General features: G+C 35.1%; 1 protein-coding gene across 10 annotated transcripts in view; it reads right to left on the bottom strand.

The window, feature by feature from the left end:
- The window catches only part of ATP2C1 (ATPase secretory pathway Ca2+ transporting 1), a 172,204-nt gene that overhangs the window by 63,879 nt on the left and 87,441 nt on the right, over positions 1–20,884 (bottom strand). For all 10 annotated transcript variants that reach the window (XM_017510157.2, XM_017510158.2, XM_017510166.2 and 7 more), the window contains 5 exons: positions 20,496–20,557; positions 19,884–19,992; positions 3,612–3,767; positions 2,412–2,480; positions 1,317–1,392 (listed from right to left, as the gene is read on the bottom strand). In XM_017510157.2, the coding sequence (XP_017365646.1) occupies positions 1,317–1,392; positions 2,412–2,480; positions 3,612–3,767; positions 19,884–19,992; positions 20,496–20,557 (472 nt within the window). The remainder of the gene's footprint in view (positions 1–1,316; positions 1,393–2,411; positions 2,481–3,611; positions 3,768–19,883; positions 19,993–20,495; positions 20,558–20,884) is intronic.

Below are 20,884 nucleotides of genomic sequence, written 5' to 3'. Positions count from 1 at the left end.
AATTACTGACCTTAAAATACCTAGCTGGAATAATTAACATGTCAGAAAATTAAGGGAGAAAAGACTCCAAAGTTAATGCAAGTGCTTAATGTGTGATAAAAACATGATTTCAACTCAATGAATAAAGAATGGATTAGAGAATAGGATAATTAACTTGAATTAAAAAGTTAAAACTCTACCTTAAGCCCAGTCCTAAAATAAATTTTAAATAGTAAAATGCCAAAAATTAAAAAACCAACAATGTTTTAATAAATGTTTTTATAACCATGAGGTTGGGAAAATCTTTAGGAACAGAACAAAACAACCTTAACTGCAGAGATTATCAATAGGAGGGTGCTAACAGAATCTCAAGTAAAAGGGAATGCTTTAACCCACTTGTGCCTGAGGTTGCAATTTTTTGTATTTTTGCAATCAGACATTGAGCAGTAGGATATAAATAACTCCAACATGGTTAGTGTTCCAATAATGGAACACTAGGTATAAATAAATACATATATTGCCCTCATATCAAGTTTATTCTACATCCCTAAAGGCAACTTAAATGAAAAAGCAAAAACACTTAAACAACAAAAAGACAGATAATCTAGTCATATAAAAAGCTTTTTATCCATCTAAGATTTAAGACACAGGAAAAGGTACAAAAGAAATCACTGGCAGGTCATAAAGTAAAATAAAAACAACCCACACATGACAAAGCATTCAGTTTCCCTAATAACAAACTGTGAAATCAAACAATGAGAACTCTTTTATTTACAGTTGGAGTTAATGACAACACTTAAAGTTGGCCAAAAATTTAAAAGTTACATGGATCCCCTTTGACTAATTTTATTTTAAGAATTTTTCCTTAAAAAAGACAAGTATTTACAAGAAGGTACCCACACTGAAGTAGTATTTATATGATCAAAAAAACCTAGATAAATGTCTAACAGAGGTCTCATTATATTTTCCCACAAAATTGAATACTATACAACCTTTACATTTGTTTTATGTATCAATTTAATGACAAGAGTTTTATGACAGGATATGTGAAACAAAAATAGAAAAGCAGTCCATAAAACTATAGTACCACATTTTTGTTGAAGACTATAAGGACAAATACTAAAATGCTTAAAGAAATATTTTCTAATTACAAAAATTATACAGAATTCTATTTTTGTCTTTGTCGAAATGAACAGTGCCTAGGAGTTAGTCTTATAATTTTAAAAAGTATTAAATTTAAAAAAAAAAAAAGGCCAACAAATAAAACTAAAATAACACCACCCTTCACATTCAAAAAAGAAAACTAAAAGATATATACATACTCACTCTTCTCTTACCTATTATACCAAAAGAATAAAAGGAAAGTTGTTTTCCTAAGAGGTCCATGCTCTTCTGCAGAGGGGTTTTTGGTGCCTTGATAAATTGAAGAAGAGTGTCACCACAATTAGCTGTATTTACTAAGCTTTATCAGGTGCCAGGGACTTGGTAAGTCCTTGATAATGCAATTGCTAAGTTAACCATACAACTCTCCCAGTGAAGGTAAGTATCACCTTCACTGAGAAAACTGAGACTCAGATTTTACACAATGCCCAAGGTCACACAGTAAGGAATAAAAATTCTCGATTTTTAAAAATCTGTTTATTTGAAAGGTCCATTTTCCCTATGCTTCCTTTTGAGGAAAAATCTGTTCTCCCCCCTACCAACCTCTGCAGGACTTCATTACCATCAGCTGCTCTCTCATTTACTTTTCCAATTTTCCCCTTCCTGTATCCACAAACATGCTAGTAACCTGAGTCTTTTAATCTCATAGGATTGCTGACCCACTAACCCTCTTCTCTATTCATCCCTTCACTGCCACACCTCTTGGAATGAATTCCCACATTGTATCACATACTGGAATTCTGGCAGGTTACCTGAGAAATCCAGATGATTTGGGGAGAGCATGACATGTACAGAATGCAACTTCTTTTTATAATAAAAAAGCACTTTAAATGAGAGAACTCATCTTTAATACTTTTAGCCAAGAAGATCTTATAGGTTATTTTACTTGGCAATCTTTACCCTGCTACACCTACCTGGAATTATGTGAAGCTGAAAAACTTTGAAAGAAGACATATTCTAATTACTAATCCTTAAAATTACCATAACACTAATTTCTGAAAACAGTAAGATCTATAAATAAGTGGCTACAAGCCTTTTTCCACTATAAACAAATGAGTAAAGGTCAAAATCCTTTATAATACTAAAACCATCAATTCAGACCTTTTCAATTACAGCCTTTCCAACTATATATCTAAACAAAGACAAATGATTTCCATTCTGAATAAAATATTGCTCTCAACAGTATATAAAATAATCCAGTATTATCCTCTACTTACAATGAAGAATTTCAGATTTGGAACAAATATATCATTAACATATGAAATACTCACCTCTTCTGCTTGCATCATTTTAAAAACCTCCCCAAATTCAGAATTTTCTCCTGTTCCAATTACAACACCCTAAGGGGAAAAACAGGAAAATACATTTACATTCAGATGGAATGTAAACCAAAACTCTCTCTCTCACACACACACACACACACACACACACATACACACACACACACACATGCACGCACACACACACCAACTTTTTTCCCCTTTCTTTTAAGTCTTACCTACAATGACGATGTCTAACATACACACCCCCAAGATTTCCTTAGCAAATTTACTTTTTATGTTACCATCATTAGCATTTGTCCCTTATGATGCAAACCCTGGAAACAAATATTACATTAAACATATTGTTGGCTGGGTGCAGTGGCTCACACCTGTAATCCCAGTACTTTGGGAGTCCAAGGTGGGTGGATCACTTGAGGTCAGGGGTTCAAGATCAGCTTGGCCAACATGGTGAAACACCAACTCTACCAAAAATACAAAAAATTAGCCAGGCATGGTGGCATGTGCCTACAATTCCAGCTACATGGGAGGCTGAGGCAGGAGAATCACTTAAACCCAGGAGGTGGAGGCTGTAGTGAGCTGAGATTGCACCACTGTACACCAGCCAAGAGACAGAGCGAGACTCTGTCTCAGAAAAACAAAACAAAACAAAACAAAAAGTACTGCTGACTCAATTCTGAGGCCTATTTTTTGCCTATATTAGTATTTTTCAAATCCAAATCTGTATTATCCTCAATAGAGACATTTAATATAGTTTTGTTTTACCCCTTATATGATAGTAAATGTTGTCTTTTGCATTGGTGGAGTATCAGAATCCAGGAAATGAACTATGTGAAATCGATCAGTAGGTGAACAATATATAGTCAGAATACTACAGCCAGTATCGTATCAACTAAATTAAAAACTTATTTAACTAGTAATAAACATATCCATGAAATCACTGTTTCTTTCTTTAAAAAGAAAGAGGTATTAAGGACTCTCCATTATCTGGTAAATGGCAGAACTATGGAAATATTATACTTCAGGGACACAAATTCTCCCCAGTTTCACAAATAGATGTAATGGGTTAAGTTCAATTTTAGCTTTTCTTTGTCAGGTATTTGAAAAAGTCCACATAAAATTAGCAAAAAATAATTAAGAAAATAGTTTAAAACAAATAAACTGCTTTTTTCAAAACAGAGAAAAAATTACCTTTGCTTTGCCACATCTGACCAGTGTTCCCATAAAGGCAATGTTACTTCTTGATGCAAGATCTCCATTAGTTGCGGCTGGCTGAGGAGCTGTCACTTTAGAACAAGGCGTTGTCTCACCTGTCAAGCTGGACTCATCAATGGAAAGATCCACAGCCTTAGGAAACATAAAGAATTCCAGATGCAAATTTGTGCTACATTTAACATCTTTAGAGTTCATAGTTCATCATCACTTCTTCCTCAAATATCCCTTTTCCATTGATTAGCCACATCTTGTATCAAAACCATCACTCTAAGACAAGAGACTAGAATCAGTAAAATCATACAATTAAGTCAACAAAAACTAAGATATGCAAAGTAGAATGTTGCACCATGAGACTAGATTAGCCTAAAATTTAAAATACAACTAGGGAAAATCTGACACTAGCTAAGACTCAATCTTCATCTAGAGAAAACTCAACTTTTCATAACAAAATATTATTTCCTAATTTTGTCAAGTCCCTAAAGTTCTGGAAATGTGGCTTGCCAGATTAAAACCACCAATGATAATTGAAAGTGATACATGAATAAAGAGTAAAAATGTTACTTAGAAATCATTTCATTATTTTGGAATCAATTTTCATAAAATTATTCCTGCTATACATCCCTATGATTATTCCAAATTACAATTTGCAAGAATCAAAAATGTATACAAATGTTTTCATGCAGATCGTAACTACCATAGTATCTTCCAACTCTGCAACAGGGATCAACTCTGAAGTCGTCACTCCTGACACAGTATTTACCTACCCCAGCACGCGGAATTTAAAAAAAAAAAAAAAAACCTCTTTTATGAGGATAGATACATACATACACACATACATACAAACAAACAAGTGGGGAAGATGACTAGGACCAAATAAGTTAGAAACAGTTAAGAGTTAACAGCTTCCTCTATGGCAGTGCTGCTCAAAACCTTCAATACGTTAATGCGAATTACCTCAATAGGAATACAGATATTACAGCAAAGGTTCTCAAAGGAGAACAGCATCACATCCACTACCTCAGAACTTGTTAGAAATTTGGAAACAAGAATGCTTTGCTCCACCTCAAACACAAGATGCGGAAAGTAAACCTAACAGACTGTATTTACAAGCCCTCCAGGTGATTCCATTGCAAATTTCAATGTATTTTATTCCAGAAGCAATTATTCAAGGGTCCTCAGGATGTTATTTGAGAAACTAGGAATTAGTTCATGACTTTACTCATTTTACAGGCTCATTCCTTCACCCAACAAACATTTATTGACTATCAGTGTTAGGCACTGAGCTAGGTCCTGGAAAGAAAACAAGATAAATCACAGCACAGTACCACTGCTATTTTAAGCTGTGTCGGTATTCTCAATCAGGCTTTTCTTAACTCTCAGTTCACACTATGTACCAAGTGTTCTAAATTTAAATCTTTTTCTGTTTTTTGGTTTTTTTTTTTGGAGGGAGTGAAAAGTTACAAATTAACATCTTTTCAAATGGTTTATTTCTGAGCATAAAAACCTCAAATAACATCATGTAAAATGATTATTAAAAACTGGTTAACAGAATCTTCCTCTCCACAGCAAAACTGTTTTAATTTGATCAACACCATTTTTACATTCACTTAAATATTTGTTAAAGCTTACAATGTGCCAGGCCCTGTGCTTTATCACATACAGTAGGAGCATCAGCAGTGAACAAAACAAAGTTTCTACCCCTGGATATAATTCTAATGAGAAAGTGATTTTAAACAAGCACAAGTATATAATATAATGCCAGGTAGGGGGAAAACAACAAACATAATAAAGATAGAGTCACATTTTAGATAGAAGAGAACATTCCCCAAAAGTTGGAAAATAGACCTGAGCGCTCTGTGAGAAGATTCCATGTAAAGAGAACAAATAGTACAAAGACCTTGGGGGCAGAAACATGCTTGGTGTGTTTGTGTGTTAGGCAAACATGTAACTGCAAAAATAAGAGTTTACATTAGATTGTTAAGTTTGAAAATATTCAGCATGAAAATAAATATCATATAACTCCAGAGAGACACAATAGCGCTAGCATTTCCCAAAACTTTAGATACTATGACAATGGAATACATTTTAGTATCAAAATAAGCTTACAAAAATTATTCTTTAAAACACAGATCAATAAGTCCTTTAGACTTTAAAAGATTTTGCATTTAACATAATTGTGTATGTAAACACAAGCTGGTTAATAAATTCAGGTTCATTACCTCGACCCAACTAAAGATTTAAAACACAACTGCCATGTTCAAAGGTAATTAAATTTTTCTTTATTAAACAAACTTTTTTTTTACTTTTCTTTCCATGTGAACCTTGGACTGTTTAACTTTTCATACTAACGCATTTACTAGCAAGGTCAGAAAAAAGTCTTAAAATAGGTCTTTCTTCAAAGATAATGCTAATACAAAAAACTGGCTGACATTTCATTGCTTACAGTCTGCTAGGCACTATGCTACATACCTATGCTAAATTATCACATTTAACCCTACTAACAACTCCTACTAACAAGTTACTATTATTATCCCTGTTTTACAGACACTGAAAGGTTAAGTAACTCACCAATATGTTACAGAGGTAGAAAGCTATGCAGATAAAATTCCAATGTTGAAAGATTTTAGCTCCAGATTCCTCTTAATTATTCAGAGGATCAATCTGCAAATTATTTCTCCTCCCTAATTATGTAACCACTTATAGAAAAAGACAGGTATAATACATAAAGCAATGAAATGTAAAAAATTATGTGTTTTCTGAATTACAACTTATATAAGGTTCATTTTATTTAGCAAGCTCATCTTTAATGCCTGTTACAACAGAGTTGCACATTTTCCAAGATCTTAATTAGAAAAAGACCCACTAATATTTAAAAATAAATACTTGTAGAAATTTACAGAATTCCTTCCCTAAGCGAGGTAAAACTCCTGTTTTCCCTGTGAAGACTTTTGCTTTCAATGTAAATCTTAAATATAGATAAATACTAACATAAAGTGATTAATATGGGGAGAAGGAATTTTTTTTTTAATCTGTTGTTTTCAAAGAGAGGAAAAGTATGGTTTCATGGCTCTGTCAATGACCTAGTTTCGTTTCAGCCTCAGAACAACAGCACAACAGCCACTTAAGAGAGTTCTTGTCTGGTGTAATAGGCAAGCTGATGTGGAAGAATAAGAGACTCAGGACTCTTATTTTTTTTATACCATTATAAATTGATAACTAAAACTCTAATTATCAGAATATATAAATGATCAAATTTGTCTAAATCTTACAATGTCCCAATCTGCAAAGATTTCAACTATCTGTTGAATAAGAATATTTTCTAAGTCACAAGTTATTTTTTCTTAATAGTGATTGCAAGAGTTTTCACAGGAAGTAGTTTTGAGGGAGTGGAGGGAAAGAAAAGGTGGAATTTAGTAAATTAGGCAAGCCTATTACAGTTTAATTAACTCACAATTTAATTCATCTGAGAAGAGATATTACAGTAAATATTCATTGCATTCATGAGAGAAAGGTAGGATAAAGTGAAATCAAAGAATCAGCCAGCCCCACACCACCTAGCCAAAAGTTTAAGTATTAAACCCTCAGAAGACCTGTTAATGAACAAGAAAACTGATTTTCACTTTTATTCTTCTTTAAGCACTCTGGTGGAGGTGTGAATAAACTATAAAGCAGTTCAAAAATCAGAATATAAATAAGAATCAAGATGAATATATAATCCACAATCTGAATATTTAACATCTACACAATAAAAATGATTGGAAAAATTCACAAGATTATTATTCCCATAAAACATTAGGGAGAAAGAAAGCAAATGTCAGTCACAAAGGTTTCCTGAAAGGCAGAAAGTACTTTTTAAAATCTAGTTTGATATGAAACAAATCACAGCTACAAATAAGTTCTTAAGCTAAAGAACAGTTTAACATACAGTATACTGCTAAGGCAATCACCTCTCAAGTCTAGAATTAAAAGCAAATCATTAAAAAGCAAATCAGAAACGGATTTCTGTCCCCAGAAAACAACCTTCCAAAATATTCACCTGTAGCTGCCTGATGATGATAAAATTTCTTACTTCTGGTCTCAAAAAATAAGATTCCTCAGTGTTTATACAAATAAAGAAAAATGTAATTTAAAATCTTCATGTACTCTAACTTATTAACACTCAAAGCCAAGTCAACCAAGTGTTATGTATTATTGAAAACGATACATGAAATTAATTTTATCCCATGTTAAATGCTTGCATAAATTGCTAACTTCCTGATTTGAGTATACAGATTGAACTTGATCAAGCTGCCAATAATCTAAAGGTCACTATTTGGTTAACAAGGAGTTCTAAGATAATTCACTATGACTATTAAACCAAATTTCAAAAAGGGATCTACTTTTGCTACAGTCCTTTCCATCAAGCAGTAAAAATGTTTAAAAAACAAAACTGCACTAATTCAGTCTCACTGCTATGTATTACAAAGATATGTCTTTGTAAATCTGACTTAGTAAGAAACAAAAGTTGTTTCTCTTTAGCCTTTTTAACGTGAATAGTATTTCTCAGCTCACATTGCTTTTAAGCCACTGAACTATAAAAAGCCAACAACAAAACATTAAGTAGCCGAAGCTGATTACTTACTCTTACTAGGAGGGTGATCTAAAAGACCACCTTCCCAGTGTTATAAGTATCTCCAGAGTGGTTCCGAGTCATATAATAATATCTATTACAGAAACAGACATCCTTTCCCAGGTCAAACATGTGTGACAAACAATTTTTAGCGAACAGGAATGTTTCTAAACTATACAAATATACTATATATCTTCTCCAACATTCTACTCAATTTCTTTCAACAATTTAAAATTTCTACTTCCTACAATATTTGAAAAATAAACTGCTCTTTTTGTTACCACTTTGTATATAAGTTAAATTTAGAAACTTCTAAAAGCAAAGTTTCAGTGATAAATCACAATAAGAGAATGTATCAAATTTACTTACCAAAAACCTATCACATTGCAGTAAAAACTTGTAACTTGGGAGTGATGTAACAAAATAGTGGAGCAGGGTACTCGAAAAATTGATCCCTTGCTGAAACAATCATAAGCTGGCAAAAACTGACAGAATCAACTCTGGAATCAAAAACTTAAAACAACCAGGAGAGTGCTTAATGAAGAAAAAGGCAACTGAATTTCTGTAAGAAAACATAGTGGCATTTACCTGCCCAGGTAAACAAAATGCCACTATATTTTCTTACAGAAATTCAGTGAGAATAGAGACAGCAGCCTGCAACTCTCGTTGAAGCTTACTGGTACCAAGGGGCTAATACAGATCTTCTTAAAATACTCCAGTTGTATGTTTTGACCTATCTGGCAGTTCCCTGAGAGACCAGTACAAAGGCTGGCCTTTATTTCACATTCCTACCCCATCCAGCTAGAGTGGCTTTCTGGACATTTGTGAAAATATTAAAGACATCCTAGCAGCCAAAAGGCTCTGGACAGGACAACCAGGAGACATACTGAAAGTCTGACAAGAGGGTGAAGTGGGAGTTTCTTGGGAAATTAGGACTTAGAAGGGCCAGTGCAAATACCAGGGAAAAGGGAGTACAATATGCCTTGGACTGGACACATTCTCAGAAAAAACCTAGGAAGACCCTAGGATTGCATCTCTGGCAGCTATGTGGGTTCAGCACAAGCAGCAGATGAGGGAAATGGCAGAGTAGTATACAGCCTGGCTTAGCACTGAAGTACTCCAGCTCAGACAGCAGGAGAATGGTATATATTTTCTTTTTGGCTCTAGGCAGTCAAGGCTGGCTGCTCGGATCGGGACACACATGACAAAGGATACAGTCTTTGGGAAGACAATTTGAAAAAGCCACTAAACAAATGGACAACTTCAGTCTTCACAATCAAAAACAACAAACTCTGGGGAAGAGGGAGAACTTATGTCCAGTTACAACATTATAATAGTCAAAATGTCCAGTTCTCAACAGAATACACAAAGATAGGAAAGTGAGGCTCATTCACAAGAAAAAATAAACTGACATAAACCATCCCTGAGGAAGTCTAGACATTCGACTTAACTAGAATAAGACTTTAGGTCAACTGTATTAAGTATGCTCAGTGAAACAAAGGAAACAAGAGGCAAAGAACTAAAGGCAGTCAGGAAAGCAATTTAAGAACAGAGAATATCTACAGAGAAAAAATTACTTAAAAAAAGAAAACAAATAGAAACTCTGGTGCCAAAAAATACAATAACTGAAATTAAAAGTTCACAAGGGGGTTCAACAGCAGATCTGAACAGGCAGAACAAAACAATCAGCAACCTTGAAGACAAGATAACTGAAACTCACCAGTCTAAAGGACAGAAAGAAGAGAAAAAATGAACAGAGCCTAAGGGACCTGTGGGATCAAACATAACATACAGGCATACCTCAGAGATAAATACTGCAGGTTTGGTTCCAGACCACCACAATAAAATGAGTATCACAATAAAGTCACACAAATGTTTTGTTTCCCCAGTTCACATAAAAGTTATGTTTACACTACACTGTAGTCTATTAAGTGTTCAATTGCATTATGCCTAAAAAAAAAAATGTATATACCTTAACTTTAAAGTATCTTATTGCTAAAAAAAAAATGCTAACAATCACCTGAGCCTTCAGTGAGTCATAATATTTTGGCTGGTAGGGGGTCTTGCCTTGATGTTAATGGCTGTTGACTGATCAGAGTGGTGGTTGCTGAAAGTTGCAGAAGTTGTAGCAATTTCCTAAAATAAAATAATGAGGTTTATCTCATCAACTGACTCTTCCTTTCACAAATGATTTCTCTGAAGCATCTGATCTGTTTGGTAGCACAGTAGAACCACTTTCAAAATTGGAGTCAACCTCTCAAACCCTGCCACTGCTTTATCATTTAAGTTTATAAAATACTCTAAATCCTTTGTCGTCGTTTCAACAATGTTCACGGCACCTTCACCACAAGTAGGTTCTACCATAAGAAAGTACTTTCTGTGAAGTCATCCATAAGAAGCAACTCCTCATCTGTTCAAGTTTTATCACGAGATTGCAGCAATTCAGTAATGTCTTCAGGATCTACTTTTAATTCTAGTTCTCTTCTCATTTCTACCATATCTGCCCTTACTTCCTCCATTAAAGCCTGATGTCTTGAACCTCTCTTGGGTGCAAGAGGGTTGAAATGGACTTCTTCTCAACTCCTGTTAATGTTGTCATTTTGACCTCCTCCCACAAATCACAAATGTTTTTAGTGACACCTAGAATGGTGAATCCTCTCCAGAAAGTTTTCAATTTACTTTGCCCAGATCCATCAGAGGAATCACCATCTCTGGCCTTATAAACCCTATTTCTTAAATAATAAGACTTGAAATTTGAAATTATTCCTTGATATATGGGCTGCTGAATGGATGCTGTGTTACAAGGCATGAAAATATGAATCCCTTCTATGTCTCCATCAGAGCTCTTGGATAGCCAGGTACATTATCAGTAAAGTAGAAATATTTTAAAAGGAATCATTTTTTCTGAGCGGTAGGTCTCAACAGTGATAATATGGTTTGGCTCTACATCCCTACCCAAATCTCATCTCGAATTGTAATCCCCACATGTCAAGGGAGGGAGTTCACTGGATAATGGGTGTGGTCTCCTCCCCTGCTGTTCTCATGATAGTGAGTTCTCAGGAGATCTGATGGTTTTGTAAGTGTTTGGAAGTTTCTTCTTCCTTCTTGTTTTTCCTTCTACCTTGCGAAGAAGGTGTTTGCTTCCTTTGCCTTCCACCATGATTGTAAGTTTCCTGAGGCCTCCCCAGCCATGTAGAACTGTAAGTCAATTAAACCTCTTTTCTTTATTACCCAGCCTTGGGCAGTTCTTTGTAACAGTGTGAGAATGAACTAATACAAGTGGGCTTAAAATATTCAGTAAACCATGCTATAAACAGATCTCCTGTTATACAGGTTTTGTTGTTTCATTTCTAGAGCACAAGCAGAGTACATTTCACACAATTAATGCTTTAAGTGCCTGAAGGTTTTCAAAACATCAGTGAGCAGTGGCTTCAACTTCAAGTCACCAGCTGCATTAGCCCCTAATAAGAGTCAGCCTGACCTTTGAAGATTTGATGTCAGGCAATGACTTCTCCTCTCTAGCTATGAAAAGTCCTAGATGGCATCCTCTTTCAACAGAAAGCTGTTTCATCTACATTGAAAATGTTCAGTATAACCACCTTGCTTAATGATCTTAGCTTCATCTTCTGAATAACTTACTGCCGCTTTTCCATCAAAATCTCCTGTTTCATCTTGCACCATTTTTTTTTTTTTGAGACTGAGTCTCACTTTGTCGCCCAGGCTGGAGTGCAGTGGTGCAATCTTGGCTCACTGCAATCTCTGCCTGCCCAAGTTCAAGCAATTCTCCTGCCTCAGCCTCCCAAGTAGCTGGGATTACAGACACCTGCCACTGTGCCTGGTTAATTTTTCTATATTTTAGTTGATATGGGGTTTTACCATTTTGGTTAGGCTGGTCTTGAACTCCTGATCTCATGATCCACCTGCCTTGGCCTCCCAAAGTGCTGGGATCACAGGCTCATCTTGTACTTTTATGTTATAGAAATGGCTTATTTATTTATTTATGAGACGGAGTTTTACTCTTGTTGCCCAGGCTGGAGTGCAGTGGCGCATTCTTGGCTCAACACAACCTCAAGCAATTCTCCTGTCTCAGCCTCCCAAGTAGCTGGGATTACAGGCACGTGCCGTCTCGTCCGACTAATTTTTTGTATTTTTAGTAGAGACGGGGTTTCACCATGTTGGCCAGGATGATCTCAATCTCTTGACCTTGTAATCCACCTGCCTCGGCCTCCCAAAGTGCTGGGATTACAGGCGTGAGCCACCGCGCCCAGCCTACGGCTTCACTTCTTAAACCTCATGAACCAACCCCTGCAAGTTTCAAACTTTTCTTCAGCAGCTTCCTCACTTTTCTCAGCCTTCACAGAACTGAAGAGAGTTAGGGTCTTACTCTGGATTAGGTTTGGTTTAAGGGGAATATTGTGGCTAGTTTTATGTTTTATCTAAACCTTTCAAACTTTCTTCATATATTCACTAAGGCTGTTTTGCTTCTTATCATTTGTGTGTTCACTGGAATAGCACTTTTAATTTTGTTCAAGAACTTTTTCTTTGCATTCACAACTTGGCTAATTGTTTGGGGCAAGAGGCCTAGCTTTCAGCCAATCTCACCTTTTGAAAGGCATTCCTCACTAAGCTTAATTATTTCTGGCTTTTGACTTAAAGTGAAAGACGTGATTTTTCCTTTCACTTGAACACTTAAGAGGTCACTGTACGGCTATTAATTGGCTTAATTTCCATATTGTTGTTTCTCAGAGAACAGAAAAGCCCAAGGAGAGGGAAAGAGACAAAGGAACAGTCAGGCAGTGCAGCAGTCAGAACAGACACAACATTTATTTATTACATTAATGGTCTTACATGGACATAGTTAATGGTGCCCCAAAACAATTATAACAGTAACAGCAAAGATCACACTGATCACAGATCACCATAATAGACATAATATTGAAAAAGTCTGAAATACTGTGAGAATTTCCAAAATGTGACACAGAGACACAAAGTGAGCACATGCTGTTGAAAAAATGGCACCAACAGTCTTGCCTGACACAGGGTTACCACAAATCTATTATTAATAATAATAATAAAATTATCTTTGAAGCATGATAAAATGAGATATGCCAGTACAAGTCTCAGAAGGAAAAAAGAAAAGGTGACACAAATAGCTGAAGATATAACAACTAAAAACTTCCTCAACTTGATGAAAGACATAAATCTATACAACCAAGGAGCTCAATGAAATCCAAATAGAATAAACTCAAAGACATCCACAATGAGACACTTTATAACCAAACCATTGAAAGATAAAGACAGAATCTTGAAAACAGCCACAGAAACAGCTTATCACATAATGGAATTTTCATTAATGGTCCATGCCTAATCAGAAACCACAGAGCCCAAAAGCAGCAGACATTTATAGTATTCAGAAAAAAACTGTCAACCAATAATTTTCTACTTGGCAACATTATCTTTTAAAAATGAAGGAGAAATTTTTGAATTCCTAAATAAATGAAAGCTAAAAGAGTTCACCACTAGTAAGAACTGACTCATAAGAAATGCTAAAACACAGCCCATTAGGCTGAAAGAGAGTAGAAAGTAACTCAGTCATATGAAGACATAAAGAACTCCAATGAAACTAACAATGTAGGTAAACATAAAAGTCAGTATTATTGTATGTTGAGTTTGTGACTTCTGTGTTTGTTTTCTATAGAATTAAAAACTTATAAATGCATAGAACACTTATAAATCTATGTTAATGGGCACAGAATATATAAAGATGTCATTTGCAACAATAACAAACGTGAGGGAGGTGTGGGCTGTACAATTTTGTATGCTATTGAAGCAAAGTTGGCATCACTTCAAACTAGATTGTTATAAGGTTAGGATGTTCGTTGTAATCCACATGTAATCACTAAGAAAATTTTTTTAAAAATGTGCAAAGAAAATAAATAAAAATATGCAGAGAAAATAAATTAGAGCGAATAAAAAATGGTACTTAAAAAAATTAATCGAAGAGGCATGGGAAAAACACAAGGGCCCAATGGAGAAACTGAGGAACATAAAAAGATAACAAAAATAGAAAACATAACAAAGTGATGTAAGTCCTTTCCTATCAGTAATCAAAGTGTAAATGGATTAAATTCACCAACTATGTGATATAAATCCTTACAATGGATACTTGGCAGTAAAAAACAATGACATACTTGCATGAAGTACCTAAAAACACTATGTTAAATGAAAGAGGCCAGACATAAAAGACTACATATTGTATAATTCTACTTACATGAAATGTCCAGAATAGGCAAATGTATTTCAGTGGCAAGCAGATTAGTGGCTGCTAGAGGCAGGGAAAATACAGAATGCTCAAAGGTACGGGTTTTCTTTTGAGAGTGATGAAAATGTTCTATAATTAGATTGTGGTGATGGGTGTACAACTGTGAATACACTGAAAACCATTGAATGACACACTTTAAAAGTGTGAACTGTAAGATATGCATATTATATCGCAATAAATCTGTTTTAAATAATTTTTTTTTTAATGTGGTGGATGGACCAGTGATTTTGGCATAGTCTAAGAGCTGCTTAAGCACGCAGAATCTCAGGCCCCACCCTTTATCTATCAAAACAGAGCCCAGATGATTCCTATGCACATTAAAAGTTGGGATGTATTGCTCTAGGGAAACTCTATGTCACAGTGATAAAACAGGCCTGAAAAAACCAAGCAGGCTTGCCTAAGCTCACATGGTTCATGTGCAGACATAGATCATTCTTTGAATTCACTTCATGAGCAGACACATATCATTCTCTGAACCACAGTTGTTTCCAAGTTGGTGTCTGCCAATGGAGAGGGCACACTGTCTTTTTCACTTTTAAGCCCTGTAGCCTGGTACAATGATTCGTACATGGTATTTAAGTATGGGCTAAATGGCAAAAATGGTTTCATAACAGACTGATTTTCTAGGAAAGGGATTATACTTGCCTAAATTAGCTTTATAAATAAATTTAAAATATCACTATATTGCTTACTAAAATGTAAAGAGCCTTTCAAATATTTGAAAAGGTTATTTTTTGAAAAAGCATAACAAACTAAATCAGAATTGCAACCTGTATTTTGCCAGAATACTAACTTTTCCACTGAGTAAATGGAACATGTATTTTGTTAACTCAGGAAATCAGAATGCTTGATATAGAAAGATTGCTCCACTAATGGATTTACCCAGTGTGGAGGAAGCTGCTTATCAGAGGGTCTTAACAAAAAGATTGTGCACAAATGTGAGCCTCACAAACAGGGACATAATGGCTACGTGGGGTTCCAGGCAAAGAGATTATTTATGACTCCCTTCATGATTGAGCCAAAGTACATGTGTGCTGGCTCAATCATGCCCATTACCTTTGGTTTTTACTTCTCCTTAGAACTAGGGAACAGAAAGGAACAAGCCCTGAAGACACCAAAAACTACTCACTGACCCAAACTGCTATCCTGTAACAAAGAACAAGGATTCATGAGATTAAAAAATGGCTCACAATATAATGCCCACTGGTGTGTTGTTCTTAAGTTTGGATTCCTGAGCTTGGCCCTAGTAGATCCTGACTCCTAATAGAACTAACCTTTCTGCCCAGATTAAAACGGTCTGACAATCTAGTATCATTAAAATGTCTTAATCGTGGCTCCTAGCCCAAGTGGTAATTCTCTGAAAGAAGTCTGATACATTTAGAAAATCATCAGATCAAAAATATGTTTCAAAAAAATGATGTGGGCCAACTGTAAGCATATGAATGACTAAGGAAAGTGTCAATAGACTTATTCAGAACTCCAAGTGAAAGAACATCTTGCTAACATTTCAAGTGATATATTATTGGGCTTAGAAATTTATAGCAGAGAGAGGTAAAATATTTTCAAAAGACAAAAACAAAACAAAACACAACCTTTTTTCCTCTGACCCTCACACTGTTTTTTCTTACAAAGAATTCTTTGTTCAAATATTGATATAGACTTTACCTGGAACAATACTGAAAATATGCTGTGTTTTCACAAAGGCAAAAAGTACAATATGTAGGCATACACAGTCAATAAGATTACTTCATCTAAAGTCATTGTCTGACCAATCCACTGGCTATTATCAAGTAACTGGCCAGTGGTGCCTCTTCTCAAATACATTAAAAATTAACATAAAAACCCTCAGGGCGGGTGGGGGGTGGGGTGGGGGACAAAGAACTTGCACAAATCTCAATTCTTCTACGTTTTACTGTCCCAGCTCCATCAGTGCCTCTCAGATTCCTGCTGGAAAGGCCACTACCACCAACACATACAGTCCTCCCTCTGTAGCAGTGAATGCAATCAATCACAGGCAGAAAATATTCAAAGAAAGTAAAATTTTAAAAATACAACAGTAAAAAAAATACAAATTTTTAAAAATACAGTATAACAACTGTTGAAATAGCATTTACATTTTATCAGGGGTTATAAGTAATCTAAGATGATTTAAACTATACATAAAAATGTGCAGAGGTTATATACAAATACTACTCAATTGTATATAAGGGACTTAAGTATCTTTGGATTTTGGTATCTGTGGGTACTAGGACCAATCCCCAGTGGATACCAAGGGAAAACTATCTTGGCTCAACTACTGGCTTCTGAAAACCTGACACAGGCAAGGGAAAAACTACACAATTCCTTAAGTTATCAATACCAGTCTTTAAAAAGTATAAACAAAATGGCAGTCTCAGCCTATCACAGTCTTAACTATGTATTCCCAAAAGTCATATGCTGAAGCTCTACAGTCAATGTTATAGTATTTGGAGATGGAGCCCTGGGAGGTAATTAGGTTCAGATGAGGTCATGAGGCTAGTCCTTACGATGCCATTAGTGGCTGTAATAAGAGGAAGAAAGAGAAATTGCTGTCTCTGCCACGTGAAGACACTGCAAGAAGATAGCCACTCAAGCTAGCAAGAGTCCTCACCAGAACCCAAATCCTGCCAGACCTTGACCTTGAACTTCCAGCCTCCATAACTGTGGAAAAATAAATGGCATGGTATTTTGTTAAAGGAGCCCAAGCTAAGACACAACCTATGAAGATATCATATCAGATAAAAGTTGTACAGCAGTCAGGTCACTGAATGTGCTAATAAGAAGTTGCTGAGGGCCCAGGCAAGTTTATAGTCAAAATCTGAAACCAGTAAAATTTTTAACAGGAATCAGAGTTGCAAAATGATGACACTAAAGTAGCAACCTTGGCCTTAGGCCTAGTCTGTAAGAAAACTAACTACATAGCACAAGTTCACAGACCTGCTTTCTCTAAAGTAAAATCTATGTGCTTTGGAGGAAATTAGTAATATCCCAAAGATGACTAAGTTTTCTGGTCCCTTTAAACTCTAATGAGAGTTTCTTTCATACAGTAGTATCAAATGACCAGCTAGCCTTACAAATTATCTAAAGATCACCATAGCCAAACTGAGCAAACAAAACTCCAATAAGCCAATCTAATTCCAAAAACTAACAGCTTCTGTGTCCAGAAGAGAAACTGACTTTATCAGCTTATTCCTTAAGTCAGTACATTTAAATTTAGATGCAGGATAAAAGACTCCCAACTCTTTAAGGAAAGTTATTTCAATATGCAGTCAAAGTAGTTGCAAAAGTCTGTTTGGGGTACCAGGTAGTAGGCAAAACAAATAGGACTAAATCAAGGTAGAGAGAGAGAATAAAAAATGTTCAACTGTATATGTAAAAGTGGATTAACTAGAACAAAAATCAACCTGACTACAGTACTGCAGAATAAAACGTGCTGATGAAATGTCTGCAAAGTTAACAAGTAGGGGGAAAACAGTAATAACTAAGAAATTACTCCATAAGACATATCCTTATAATTCTTATTAAATTCACAATGTCAGCCGGGCACAGTGGCTCATGCCTGCAATCCCAGCACTTTGGAAGGCCAAGGTAGGTGGATTATCTGAGGTCAAGAGTTCAAGACTAGCCTGGCCAACATGGCAAAACCCTATCTCTACTAAAAACACCAAAAAATTAGCTGGGCATGGTGGCGGACATCTGTAATCCCAGCTACTTCGGAGGCTGAGGCAGGAGTATTGCTTGAACCCAGGAGACAGAGTTTGCAGTGAGCCAAGACTGTACCACTGCACTTGAGCCTGGGCAACAGAGCAAGATTCTATCTCAAAAACAAATAAAAATAAAAATAAAACAAAACATTCAATGTCTTCAATATATATTCGCTGAGTAGATAAAATACATACCAATCCATACTGACAGGTTTTTTTTCCTGTTTACATGTGAACTTTGAAATAATTAACTGTCAAGTCAATTAACCCTTATTTAAATGAAAACCCTAAAACAGTTTACCAAATTCTAATGGTGTTTTGAGGTTTCTTTCTATCATTATACTTCTCAAACCATGCAAATGGGAAACACCATCTTCTAATTATCCCAATGAGAAGATCTGCTTCTCAACTGGAAGAGAAGTACCCCAGAATAAAGAATGGCATGAACTCCATGAATTTAAATTAGGGTTTTCTGGGGGAAGGGGAAGATAATTTATGCCAAATGACAAGACTACTTAATCTCTGAGGAAGAATAATTCAAGGTACTGTCATCAACAAAATATTAGGAACTGAAGAGCAGGAAAGAATTAACATTAAAAAGACCTGCAAATAAGAGAAAAAAATTATAAAGTTACTAACACTTGCAATATTATCAATTATTCCTATTCACCCAATTAAAGCATTAGCTTTCTAAAGACAAACTTTAAGTATCTGAAAAAAGGCCTCTACTTAAAGATTAAGCCAAGTTTGTTCTTATTCTAGTCTAAAAGGTTCTTCAGGCCTTCCACAGCCTTGACAAGAACACCCATAGCATTTCAAGACTGACTGTTCTGTAGGTGTTAACAAACAGCTTAATTCCAATACTGGATAAGACCTGCATATTAATGGATTATGAAAGCCTGTTAAACTAGATGCCTATCTCCATCTTCCAGTTCTTCAATCTATTCTATATACTGCAGCCAAATTAAGGGTAACATTTGCCAACTGCATAGAAGTCTCAAGGTAATTCCTAATAAAAAAATCTGATTCCATCACACATTTTCTATCCTTAACATATCCCAGCAGATTATCACACACTGGAATGTTCATAGTGATCTGAATAGTATTGCTTCAATGTCTTCCCCATCTTTGTCCAGTACTACTCTTCAATTATCACTGCCAAAGCCATGTTGTCTGAGACATATTCTGATCTCATTCAAATCAGGTAGAACTTCTTCCTTCTTTACATGTCTACACCCTATGCTTTCAACTTCCCTTAATCAATTACCGAGTTCTATTTTATGCTGAGTGATTTGTATACGCATAATATGTTCCCTAGTCACAAGAATTCTGTCATATCATCTTTGTATCTCCCACAGTCCCTAACATGCAGGTTTCCATAAAGATCTGCAGGTCACTAAACAGACACTTCAAAAGATGGTACAGTAGATACAGCTAGGTTTTAAGAAAAAAACATGTTTATATATATCACATTTTAAAGTAGAATACCAAATGTTTCAAATCAACTATGTGCTAATTTCTTAAAACTGGTCATATTTATCCTTTAATCTACATCCAAGTATTTTCACTTATTACAATCAGATCCCCAAACTTACCTCAAACAAGCGTAAGTCAGCAGGAACTCTGTCCCCAACAGAAAGGCAAACTGTATCACCTGGAACCAAGTCTCGAGCAAGTGTATGCTCCAATTTTCCTTCACGCACACTGTTAACATGAAATAGAAACAACTAAGGTTAAAAAAAGAAATTCATGCAACTTATCTTAACAAATTATTTCCAGTGGGCTTATCTGAGAAAAAGGAAATTTAAGAACCAAGAAAAAGATTGTTTCTAGACAATTAAGATATTGAGATGACAGAAAATCACTGGAGAAACTGATTATTTGTTCAAATGTAAAATGTGCAAATTGAAGCAATCTTCTGAATCATTTAAGTCTGATTATAAATCACTATACCCAGAACAGTGCTTAGCACATATTCGCACACACACATACAAAATCTGTTAAATAAATGCATGTCTCAAGAATCTTGGACTTTAAAGTTTTCAATAGCACAATTCCGCTACATTAATGAGACCAGGGACTTTTCACGTCAGATTAATAGTGTCTTCCTTATGTTCAAAATGGGGACAACAATATATACAGTACTAGTCATATTCAACTTCTATTTTTAAAGGGATAGAAATCCATACCAAAAAAAAGAATCATACCAATGGCATTCTGGTGGTACAAGTTTACTCAATTCTTCAAGAGATTTTTCTGAACGATATTCCTATTCAAACAAAAAAAAAAGTAAAATATTGTTCCTATGAATATATTTGATTTAGACTTAATTAATCTCAACCATTATTTTAAAATTTCCCCCAATTCTTATCTTTTCCTTTACTTGTGCTTATATTCTTACCCAGAAAAGCTTGTCCCTTATTTAAAAATGTTAAATTGTAGTGATCAATTTTGATAATTAAATATTCCCAATTTTACATTTTAATATTCAATGTACAAACCCAAGGTTATTTAGAATAAAAATGAAAACTGACTAGTATATCCAAAAAGTACATAATTTGAGTCATTAAAAGATCATTGAGCCTTACAATTTAGA

The sequence above is a fragment of the Cebus imitator genome, unplaced genomic scaffold (assembly GCF_001604975.1).
Source record: "Cebus imitator isolate Cc_AM_T3 unplaced genomic scaffold, Cebus_imitator-1.0 Scaffold432, whole genome shotgun sequence".
NCBI classification, from domain to species: Eukaryota; Metazoa; Chordata; class Mammalia; order Primates; family Cebidae; genus Cebus; species Cebus imitator.
This window is presented reverse-complemented; position numbering and strand designations above follow the sequence as displayed.